Raw genomic sequence first — 12,763 nt, forward strand, 5'->3', positions numbered from 1 at the left:
CTATGGAAGCCTTTCCAAGCTGTCTCTAAGTTTGTTGAAATCAGCTCTTTTAACAACGGTTTGATTGTGTTCTACTGCTTATGTCTGCATTACATTGAATTCTAATATGACATGGTCATTCTCACCCAAAGTTCTTGTGGCATGAGATACATTCACCCTGGGCTGCAAATAGTAAGTAGGTGATCTCATAGGTTTCTGTGCTTAGGAAATGATGAATAGCCTATACTTCTGATGGCCAAGTAGAAAAGGCAGATCTAACTCTATAATAAATCATATACTCCCTGTTCTATTATAGGGTTCCCCCAAAATAAAAGTATCCTGAATGTGGAAAATCACCATGTTGGATAAAATACTAGACTTAGTTTCCATTTCTCCTTAGCTTCCTATGTTGAAAGGATATTTTGTATGGTAGTATATTCATTCATATGGACCTCTTTCCAAAGTTGCTTCACCCCAACTCCTATCTTTTCTCTATTTCTATTTATTGGGTTTACTAGACTTCCTTTTAAGGTTCTTGTACAAAACGAATGAATTAATGAATGAATAATAAAGGGAACTCATAAATTTCCTGTTATCGGTCTGTATTGGTGCGCATTGATTCTTAAATTATTTCTAAATTGAATTTATTAATTAATTAATTTATATGCTGCCTAGCAACTCTGGGCAAAATTAAAAATTAAATCAATCAAAATTACACAAGAGCCAATGTTTGCAAGATATTTGTCCTTCCATAAAATCGTGCACTATTTTGGTAATATTTTTCAATTAAATACACCTAGCTATTGTAATATTGTTGTTCGTTTTTCCCCAGTTTCTGTGATATTTTAAAAAACTCTGCAATAGTGAAGATATTGCTACAGGGTAGTGATCTGAACATCAAGTTATTTGCTCTGGAGCAATATAAAGCAATATTATTTTTGTTGTTCAAAGAAAGCTAATAGAATCTTGCTAAACCATAGCTTTTCTTAACAGCACAGAATGAATCCCCAGAAAGCAAGACTAGTGAATCAAAGATATCTTTACCTGCCACAACTGGATACAACTTGACAAAGATCCATCTCGATAACACTGCAAAGAATTTTAGAGAAAAGGTAAGTTCTTTGATCAATCCCAAGAAGTTTTACAGAAATATTGAATAATAGGTTTTCATCACGTGGAAGAGGCTAGTGGCTCCATATCAGAGTGTTGAAAAATTGTAAAGGTAACAGAGTTGGAAGGGACCTTGGAGGTCATCTAGTCCAACCCCCTGCTCACGCAGGAAACCTGTACTAGGGATTTGAACCGCCAAACAGCTGACTGTTCTGATTGACAAGCTCAGTGTCTTAGCTGAGCCACTTAGTCAGGCTTGCTTCATTGGTTTTAATATTCTCAGCATCATAAAATCTTACAGCTGGAAGGGACCTCCGAGATCTTCTAGTGCAATCCTTGCTCAAGGTAGGAGCCTTATACCATCCCAGTCAAATGGTTGTCCAGTCTGTTTCTGAAAACCTCCAGTGATGGAAAACCCACAACCCAAGGAAGCAAGCTATTCCATTTTAATTGTTCTCACTGTTTAGAAAATTTCTCCAAGCTTGCTCCCATTACTTCTTGTTTTGCCATCTGGTATCTTACAGAACAATAGAATAGAATAGAATAGAATTTTTATTGGCCAAGTGTGATTGGACACACAAGGAATTTGTCTTGGTGCATATGCTCTCAGTGTACATGAAAGAAAAGATACGTTCATCAAGGTACAACATTTACAACACAATTGATGGTCAATATATCAATATAAATCATAAGGATTGCCAGCAACAAGTTATAGTCATACAGTCATAAATGGAAAGAGATTGGTGATGGGAACTATGAGAAGATTAATAGTAGTGCAGATTCAGTAAATAGTTTGACAGTGTTGATGGAATTATTTGTTTAGCAGAGTGATGGCCTTCGGGAAAAAACTGTTCTTGTGTCTAGTTGTTCTGGTGTGCAGTGCTCTATAGCGTCGTTTTGAGGGTAGGAGTTGAAACAGTTTATGTCCAGGATGCGAGGGGTCTGTAAATATTTTCACGGCCCTCTTCTTGATTCGTGCAGTATACAGGTCCTCAATGGAAGGCATAAGTTCAGTTTCTTAGTGACAACCCCTCAAGTATTGGAAAACAGTTATCATGTCCTCCCCTAATCCTTCTTTTCGATAGGCTAGACCAGGACTGTCAAACTCCTGGCCTGAGAGCTGGATGTGTCATGTGCTGGCCACGCCCATGCCCAGATTAGCAAGGTGGAAAAAGTCCCGATATGTCACATAATGCTGCCGTGACGATGTGAGTTTGGGACCCTTGGACTTGATCTACCTACATAGCTCCCTCAATGGTTCATCATTCAATTTAGCCTCCAGGCTCTTTATCATCTTTGTTGCTGTTTTCTGCACACTTTCCAGAGTCACAACATCTTTTTTGTATTGCGGTTACCAGAACTGGATGCAGTATTCCAAGTGTAGTCTCACCAGTGCGATATAAAGCAACACTATCACTTTTCATTGTCTTTTCATGCTGTCCCTCTGTTTGATGCAGCCTAAGACTGCATTGGCTTTTTTGGCAGCTTCAGCATATTGCTGGCTCTTACTTAACTGATGGCCCACTAGGACAATTATATTTTGTTCACGGTTACTACTGTTGAACCAAGTGCTGCTTTTCCTATACTTATGCATCTGGCTTTTCCTATATTGAATAGAATAGAATAGAATAGAATAGAATAGAATAGAATAGAATAGAATAGAATTGAATTTTTTATTGGTCAAGTGTGATTGGACACACAAGGAATTTGTCTTTGGTGCATATGCTCTCAGTGTACATAAAAGAAAAATACATTCATTAAGAATCATAAGGTACAACACTTAATGATAGTCAAAGGGTACAAATAAGCAATCAGGAAACAATATCAATATAAATCGTAAGGATAGTCATGCCGTCATAAGTGGGAGGAGATGGGTGATAGGAACAATGAGAAGATTAATAGTAATGCAGACTTAGTAAATAGTTTGATAGTGTTGAGGGAATTATTTGTTTAGCAGAGTGATGGCCTTCGGGAAAAAAACTGTTCTTGTGTCTAGTTGTTCTGGTGTGCAGTGCACTATAGCGTCGTTTTGAGGGTAGGAGTTGGAACTGTTTATGTCCAGGATGTGAGGGGTCTAAGTGGGATCTAACTGCAGGACCCTATTTTTCTCACCACTCAACTGCATCTTGTTGGATAGGGCACAATGCTAAGGTTCTTCTAAGTCTTGAGCCTATCTTTCAAAGTCCAATGGTATATTCAAATTTTTGCCCATCTTATCCTGCAACTTTGACTTGTTCATTTTCTGTTTCCATTTTCAATAAAAGTGTACACATTGCAACAATATGTTCATAATTTGTACACAATTCCACGTCAAATTCAGTCTTACCGCTTTCAGTTATCCTTCTTATCAGAATTAAATCTTCAAAGTGACCATAAGAAAACCTTACAAGATATTTTCTTGTTTTAACTTAAAGTGTTTTTGAGAGAAAATGTTAAGATATTTCAATTTAGTAGCTGGAGCAGAGATGTCATGTAGTGAGCCAGGACACACAGTTATAGTTGATTGGTAGGAGAGTGCTAGATCCCGCGTGAGGCAATCTGCGCTGTGATTGGTAGCTGTGTGGAGGGAGAGTTCCCCTTTTTTCCCGCCTTTTTTGTGTGTGTGTGCCCCATGTGCTCTGTGATTTACCTCATGATGTAGTGACGTGCTTGACTATCTTATCCAATGTAAATATAGATGTCAAATATATTTATTTATATAAAACTACAGGTTTGTGTCGGCGTCTCTGGTTTCATTTCGGACACCTGCTGTACAATTCCTTGACAGAAAAACAGTCCATCAGCATGTTAGCTATTTTTGTTTAACTGTCATTCTTCTTCTTAAAAAAAAGTCTTGGGGTGACCACAAAGATTTTATTTATTTATTTAATTTAATTTAATTTTGTTATTTTGTTATTTTTTAAATTTTTTTATTGTTTTTATAAATAACTCAAGGCAGTGAACATAACATTTTAGAAGAAAATCTTAATAAACAATGTTCTTAATGGCATAAAATACCTAGCAGCAGTATAAGGCCACCCACAAATACTTGTATGGCATGACTATTTGGGGGGTGGAGGGATATATGGTCTACACTGAGAACCAATGTTCCAGACTACACGACATTGTAGTAGGAGACAGGAGAAGACAGCATGGGTAGAAACTTGTTAACGAGAAATCCAATTTAGAAGAAAGGAGAAATTTCCTGATAGTGTGAACAGTTAATCAATGATACATCTTGCCTCCCAGAGTTGTGGATGCTCCATTACTGGAGGTTTTCAAGAAAAGACTGGACTCTTTATTTGACTGGAGATGAAGGGGGAATATTATCTCTAGGTGGCATTCTTTCCCTTGGGAACAGAGAAGATGCCTGTAGCTGGAGGAAGGTGGAGTTTGGAGTCACTGGGCTGATGGACTGAGAATTGATTGGCGATTGTGACTCGGGGGACGTTTCAAACTTTTGCTTTTTATTGGATGTAATTCTGGATCCTGGCCAGAATCAGAATTATACCAAAGTCCTTACCAATTTTATATGTTACTAATAAACAGACTTTAATAAGAAATGGAAGCCGTGGACTTTATTTCAGGGGAAATATTATTTAGAAGCTTGACAATAAGGTGTTGGACAGTTGGACGAGAAGACCTCTATGGTACCTTTCAGCTGTATGATTTTATGTTCTGTGTTCACTTTTAGGATATTTTACAAAGCACTTGGTAGCCTTGAAACTAAGTGGTTCTATTCTGGAAACGCTAATTTTTGCCCTGCCTATTCTTGTTTCCAATCAAAACACCAGTCACAATTTCTTGGTGGTAACTACACCTATGGAGATTTTGAAGGAAATATTGAGTGCTTCACCCTGCACAGCAATCATTCAGTAGTTGGGAATTTCTAAACTTCTAAGGAAGGAAATAGTTATAATAGCAGCAATATGTCTTCGGCTCAATATTTTATGAGTAAAACTATCACAAATCTATTCTTTACAGTTGCGTTCAGCTTATGAGGATGTTGTAAAGGCCTTCAGAGCATATGATGTCGGTCGAAGTGGATTTGTTTCTTTGGAATATTTAAAATCAGTCCTTAGCACATTTATATTTCCAATACAGCAAGATGTCTTCCAAGAATTAATGAATAGGTAAGTCAACTGCTATTTTTCTTTCAAACCAAGCCAACCCTGTATGAATTTATTATCCCCCCTGAAAGCTGAATTCATAGTACAGCGTATTCAGCTTAGAGACATAAGTCATATGTTTTGCTCCGTTTGACCAATTTATGTTACTATTGTGATATTCAGGTATGCCTGTAGCATGATAATTTATAATACATAAACATTTATCATCTCACTCCAAGCTAGAATCATGTTTGATTTTTTTTTTTTCTGCAAAAAGCTCCCTATGATTTTGATAAATCACTCTGCATTGAACTGGTAGATGTTTGTTGAAGAAAAAAAACAGGAAATCATCTAATGGGAAATGATTGCTGTGTTTATTATCTGAAGCAAATCAATAGCGCTTACTTCTAAGGAGACACATAGAAAATAGGACAGTGCACGCTTTGGAAAGGATTTGAAAGCGGTGCTTTGAAGCTTTCTATTACTAAGCAAAAGCTTTCAAGCTTTTGTGTGGACCTGAAAAAAGATACCATTGCTGTAAGGAGGCAGTGTTGTTTAAAATAGCCACACATTTTTCAGAATCCTGGAAAAAAACGCATACAACTTAATCAATAGCAGGGAGAATTTCTTCAAGCTGTTTTTAAAGCATGCCCCACTCTTAATTTTTTAAAAATAATGCTTTGAAACTTCTCTATTTAATAAACTTTATTAAAAGCGTTGGATGTAAAAACTAACAAAAGGTAATACAAAATGGAGAGAACAAAGACATAAAGAGACACACACAAAAAAAGATGTCCAGTGAGAAAGAATAAAAAGAAATAGAAACTTCTGATGTCCTCTGCAGCAAATACAAGCATGATTACAAAATCATCTCTTACTGTATGATTAGAAAAAAATGTTACTTTTTTCTATTATTCATTTTCCCCTAATCATCAAAACTATGTCTTAAGTGCATTTTTTTCAGTTTCACGCAAAACGTCTATAAGGAATTTCCAGTCAATCATAAATATCGATATTGTCTTTTCCCTGATCTAGGAAATTAATTTAGCCATATCTGCAACCTCTATCATCTCCACCATCATCCCTCCATTGAAATTTGTCCTGAACTTTTCCACTTTTGAGAATGTAATAAATAGTCTTTCTGCAGCTGACATACAGCATATGGAAACAAAGCTCCATAGCTGTTTTTTTAGCTGCCAGTTTAGAAGACATGTTTTGAAAATTCAAATGTGGGAATTAGTAAACATTTTACAGAAACTAATTTGAAATATTCGCTTATACATTTTGTGAATGTATTTGGTGACTCAGTAATATTTTGGATATTTTATAAACTACTCATGTTACTCATTTTTACCCTTCTGGAAAAAAAAGAGCTCAATGGATTTATTTACATAGAGACTGTGAAATGTCGTTTAAATCACTGTGATCTGATAAGAATGGCTATATTTAACAATAAAAGGGGGAAAAAATGAAAAATAAAGAATTAGCACTTCATAGGGGTAGAAATGGTTTTCTTCCAGTTTCCAGTCTTCCATTTTTAAGGAAGGTTGTTGAGAAGGTGGCCTAGCTGCAGATTAAGAAAGCCCTGCATTAAGGAGAATATCTGGATCCTTTTCAATTAGATTTCAGGCTTGGGCATAGTAAAGAGAAAGCATTGGACATGCCTTTTGATGACATTTGGCGGATTGGGATATGTTGTGTCCCACTCTTCCGCTGACGGCCGGGTCAGGGAAATCCGAATCAGGCGTGCCTCTGCAGCTCTGCCAAAGTCCTAGCAAAGTTCTCAAGGCAGGCAGGAGACCAGAGAGTGACTTCAGCAAGATAAGGTAGACTTTGCCTGGCTCAGAGAATGCCAGAAAGCAGATCCTTTATATAGGCCATGGGGTGTGGCTCCATGACTCAGCACTTATCCAGGCCTGCCTCTCCCTTCCTTCTGTTGCCGCCGCCTATCAATTCTTCTGAAGCGAGGGTCACTCCAGTCTGCAGCTGTTGGTAATTGACGTTCCTCAGGTTCACATGCTGTGGGGGAGGGGGAGGTGTCTAGTTGCTCCGTTTGCCTGGGCATGGAGCCAGAGCTGGGGGCTGGAGGCACTTCTTCCTCCTCGGCCTGTCTGGGCATGGAGCCAGGGCTGGGGCCGGGAGGCATGCTAGGACATTCCTCAGCGTTCGGAAGCAGATAAGATGGGCCCGGCTGCGGGGAAAGCAGATGAGGCACAACAGGATACAAATATCCATTTAGATTAATTAGGGGATTTAAGGCTGGAAGCCATCATGTTACAGTAGTTTTCTCCCTTCCTCTTGGTTGGTTCCAGTTACTGTTGATTTTCTGGGGGGGAGAAGTTGGACCTTAAACCCCTGAGTGTTGATGTTCACATCCCTCCTGATTAACCTTTATAAGTGGAGCACTGGATATGACATAGATCAACATGAGATCTATGAATGGATACACTAATAATCTTCATTTCAGTGGTGGGTTGCTACCAGTTTGCCCCAGATTGGGTGAACAGCTAGTGGCAGTGGCGGGAGGCTCCACCCACTTGCCCGGACGCTTCTGCGCATGTGCAGAAGCATCACGCATGCACGCGAGTGCACATGCACCCACAAGCAAACCGGTAGCGACGGGTTTTGAAACCCACCCCTGCTCCATTTCTATATGTCAATCACTGGTTAAGCAAGTTATGCTGCGAAAATCCTGTCCCAGTACCTGGAGTCTATGAAGCTCTATATGGAACCATCATGCTCAAGCTCAACCATGTGAAGGCTGAGTTCCTCTTGGGACTTCCTGCTCCTGAGAAGTTTTCATTGTTCAGTTTCCCCAGATGGAAATGGGAAACAATGTAGTACCTGTATTCGTGAAGTTCTTTGCACAAATCTATTTTGTGCACCAATTACATTCATCCCTGGATCATAGGGCCCTGTTCATACTACCTCATGCCTTAGCCACCCTTTGGTTTTCTACGATGCACTCTACTTGGGGTTCTGAAAGATGACGTGGAAGCTTCAGCTGATCCAAAATAAAGCAGAACAAGCAGATATGGGCATGCCACAATACATTGATGTAGCACCTCTGCTACTTGAGTGCACTGATTCAGTAGGTTTCTAAGTGCAATTCAAGGGCCTGGTTGCGATTGATGGCAGTCCTACATGGCAGAAGGTTTGTCATTTGAGAGACCTTCTTTCTCTTATAATATTTGCTTTTCGGTAAGATCTAAAAGAGTTGGCATGGTTTGGGTCCCATTGTTCAAGCGTGCCATCTGATAGGACCTGGGATGCGGTCTTCTCTGTACCAGCCTCTTGTCATAGTATCCCCCATGCCTCTTGAGGTGCAAACAGTCATAGCCCTGTTGTCTTTTAGACTAGTCTTCAAGCACTCAATCTTCACCCTGACTCTTCACCCTGACTCACCCTGACACTGCCTAAGGCAGCGATGGCGAACCTTTTTGGCACCAGGTGCCAAAAAGGGAGCACTTCATGCACGCTCGTCAGGGCCGCGATCAGGAAGCATCCCGTGCACTGGATAAGATACTTCTGAGTTCCGGTATGAGCATGTGCATCAGCCAGCTGATTGGCATATGTGCAGCAGTAACTGGAAGACTTGCTGGCTAGCACACATGCATGCGCTGGAACCCAGAAGTACCTTATCTGGCATGCAGGATGCACCCTGGGCAGTTCCTCTTCCTGGTCGCGGCCCTGACCAGCTCTTCCAGTTTCTGGCATTGCCGCACGCACAAAGGCCAGCTGATTGTTGCATGCACATGTGCATCAGAAACCCAGAAGGGGAATGGGCGACGCCAAGCGTGCCAGGTAACATGGCTCCGCGTGCCACATCGGGCACACGTGCCATAGTTTCATGATCACAGGCCTAAGGCGTGGTATAAATAGTGTTGATTACCTTGTTTGAGTGTTTGCTGTTTCTCTATTCAGTCATATTTTCTCTTTGTTATGGTTTCCATTGTTGTTTGACTTTTTACATTTTTAATCTGAAATGCTGCTCAGAGTCACTTGTGTTGGGAAAGAAAATGAAATAAAGAATAGTTTCAGCAGAGGAAAACTGCATACCAATATCTTTAGCAACATCTTTAGCAGCTCCTTAAAGCTGAAAAGCCTCCCTGCTAATAGAGTACACATGGAGAAAGACTCTCAGAATTTGCTATGACTTCACTGTGTTGTGTATTTACCAAATAAATCATTAATGTCTTCAACTAATTTCCAACCATCTGTAGTAATCATCAATTATTGCACTATTGAAAATACTGTGGCTTCGTTTCTACCACTTTTTTTTTTTAAAGTTCGATGTAAGCACATAATAAAGAGACGCAGTGGCTCAGTAGCTAAGATGCTGAGGTTGTTGATTGAAAGGTCGGGAGTTCAGCAGTTTGAATCCCTAGTGCTGCGTAACGGGGTGAGCTCCCATTACTTGTCCCAGCTTCTGCCAACCTACCAGTTCGAAAGCACGTAAAAATGCAAGTAGAAAAATAGGGGCCACCTTTGGTGGGAAGGTAACACTGCTCTGTGCGCCTTTGGTATTTAGTCATGCCAGCCACATGACCACGGAGACGTCTTCGGACAGCGCAGGCTCTTGTTGTGTCTTGCCCGCCCTCAGAGCAGCCGGGGCCTTCTTATCTGCTCCCGAACACGGAGGAATGTATGCCTCCCAGCCCCAGTCCTGGCTCCATGCCCAGACAAACTGCAGAAAAAGGAGCACCTCCCGGCCCCAGCCCTGACTCCATGCCCAGGCAAACGGAGCAGCTAGACCCCTCCCCCTCCTCCACAGCATGTGAGCCTGAGGAGGGTTTATTACCAACAGCTGATTGGAGTGACCCTCGCATCAGAAGATTGGATAGGCGGAGGCAACAGAAGGAAGGGAGGGGCAGGCCTTAATGAGTGCTGAGTCATGGAGCCACACCCTATGGCCTATATAAAGGATCTGCTTTCTGGCAGTCTCTGAGTCAGGCAAAAGTCGAACTTATCTTGCTGAAGTCACTTACTGGTCTCCTGCCTGCTCTGAGGACTTTGCTAGGACTGGGCAGAGCTGCAGAGGCAAGCCTGATTCAGATTTCCCTGACCCGGCCGTCAGCGGAGGAGTGGGACACGACAGCTCTTCAGATTTGAAATGGAGATGAGCACCCCCTCCCCCCCAGAGTTGGGAACAACTAGCACATATGTGCAAGAGGAACCTTTACCTTTACCTTTTAAGCACATGATTGTGATAGTCATTGCTTATAGTTTTCCAGAAGGAACCTTTCTCCTAGGCATTTATGTATGCAGAGATTCTCAAGCTTTCTACTTCAGTAAGAGGAAGTGCAATGCCTTTCTAATAACGCTATGAAGAGGGAAGTACAGGTTTTAAGCTGCCACAATTTATTAAGGTGATACTGCACAGATATGCTAATATTAAACCTGCAGCATTGTGAATACAGCGACCAAGATGTAATGCAGAAATGAAACATACAAGTGGCTTTCTCTAGATTAAAGATTCATTATGTTAGAAAGATTTAAAGCAAATTTTGTGCTTAGCTCTAGGAATGTGCAAGAAGTGGGAGGCTGCTTTAAAATATATACATATTTTTCCTTTTGTATGAGATAGTAAGAAACTGTTTGTAATTTTATTGTGTTGATAAAATATTTATGTGTCAACATTTTATAGCTGCTTCTGCTAGATGTTTGATATTGTAAAATCTTGGATTGTTTACAATGCATTCAGCATATGTTCCATTGTGAAATGGCTTGAAATTCAGAGGTGGGTTTCAGCATGTTCTGACCAGTTCTGGAGAACCAGTAGCGGAAATTTTGAGTAGTTCAGAGAACCGGTAAATATCACCTCTGACTGGCCCCGCCCCTATCTATTCTCTGCCTCCTGAGTCCCAGCTGATTGGGAGGGGATTTTGCAGTAACCTTCCCCTGGAGTGGGGAGGGAATGGAGATTTTACAGTATCCTTCCCCTGCCAAGCCCACCAAGCCACACCCACTAAGTTATGCCACACCCACCAAGCCATGCCCAAAGAACTGGTAGTAAAAAATTTTGAATCCCACCACTGCTGAAATTACGTTTATATTCCTAAAGATAACATTGATTATTTTGTGAAGTATCAGTTATCATTGTTCTAATTCCATTGCTGGAAACTGTTGAACTGTAAGATTAAATCCATTAAATAGTGTGTATTTGGAGATTTATCCTCTTCACCAGATACTAAAAGTTTATAATCTATAGTGTTTTGCATTTGATGGGAGATATGTAAAGAAGAAAAATACTGTATAATTTTCTTTGTGGACCAGTCTAATCGGTCTAAGATTTCCTCTTCTGAGCGCAGAGAAATGGTCTCAGTTGTACTGTTGAATACCACAAATATATAAGAAAACCATAGTATTAAAAATATAAATATACTGTTTTGTTGTTCAGATTTGGAATAAAATTATCCAAAAATATGGCTTGGGAAAAGTTTCTAAGTAAATTCCAAGATCCTTTGCTGTTTGACAGCGGCCAAGTGTCTTCTAAAAGAAAACATCACAGGTAGGAGACAAATTCCACTTATAGATTCCATTTATTTCTGTGATTCCTGTAATGATCTTCTGTACCAGTTTTTCACCCTTACATATACAGAGAAGAACAACTATGGTGGGGATCAAATCCTAAGAAAAGCAGCTTTAAGAATTGGGAAATATTTAGCTTATAGTGACCAGACGTACTGCTTTTGGCGGGACAGTCCCGCTTTTTAATAATTTGTCCCGCGTCCCGCTGCAATTCCAAAAAATCCCGATTTTTGTTTTGTTTCACTCCCATTCTGAAAATGGGAGGCGGCAACGCAAGAGGAGGAGGAGGAGGAGGGGGAGTGGCGGAGAAAGGGGCGCGAGAGGGAGGAGAGACGCCGCTTGACTTCACCCGAGAGGAAGAGAAGAGCCGAGAGGAGAGCCGAGCCTGCCTGGAAGAGCGGAGAAGCAGCAGCCGCTCCTCTTCCTTCAGGCAGGTGGCAAGACTCAGCACGCATGCGCAGCCCCCCGCCCCCGGTCAATGGTGTCCCGCTTTGCTATGGCTGAAATCTGGTCACTTTAATTTAGCGTAATGTTTTTCAATCTTGGTGACTCTATGACGTGCGCACCAACTGCCAGAATTCAATTCTGGGAATTGAAGTTCACATATCTTAGAGTCATGAAGTTTGAGAAATAGTGGTTTAGCCCATGGGTTTGCAACTTTGAACACTCAAAGAGACATTTGGACCCCTTTCCCACAGAAAAGAAAACACCAGGAGCCACAAAACCCTTCCTGTGCCTGACTATTTCTTGAATGGCCACAAAACTAGCATACAGTATGAAGTTGAATTTGCACAACTTCGTGTTGTGTGCCAGTTGTGGCCTTTCCTGGATCGGGAACCCCTGACCTCAGTCATTCAAGCCCTGGTCATGTCATGTATGGACCACAATGTGCTCACATGAGGCTACCCTTGAAAACCATTCAGAAGTTTCAGCTGGTGCGCAGTGCAGTGGCACATTTTCTTGGTGGTGACTACCTAGAGTGTCACATGTTACATCACTGCTCTGCAAGCTGCATTGGCTGCCGGTTTGCTTCCAGGTGCAATTCAAGGTGTTGG

At 41.0% G+C, this 12,763-nt stretch overlaps 1 protein-coding gene across 3 annotated transcripts in view; it reads left to right on the forward strand.

Moving 5' to 3' along the window:
* EFCAB6 (EF-hand calcium binding domain 6) overlaps positions 1-12,763 on the forward strand; it is a 144,264-nt gene that overhangs the window by 36,400 nt on the left and 95,101 nt on the right. For all 3 annotated transcript variants that reach the window (XM_058189880.1, XM_058189882.1, XM_058189881.1), the window contains exons 8-10: positions 973-1,091; positions 5,053-5,201; positions 11,578-11,688. In XM_058189880.1, the coding sequence (XP_058045863.1) occupies positions 973-1,091; positions 5,053-5,201; positions 11,578-11,688 (379 nt within the window). The remainder of the gene's footprint in view (positions 1-972; positions 1,092-5,052; positions 5,202-11,577; positions 11,689-12,763) is intronic.

The sequence above is a fragment of the Ahaetulla prasina genome, chromosome 7 (genome assembly GCF_028640845.1).
Source record: "Ahaetulla prasina isolate Xishuangbanna chromosome 7, ASM2864084v1, whole genome shotgun sequence".
NCBI lineage: Eukaryota > Metazoa > Chordata > Lepidosauria > Squamata > Colubridae > Ahaetulla > Ahaetulla prasina.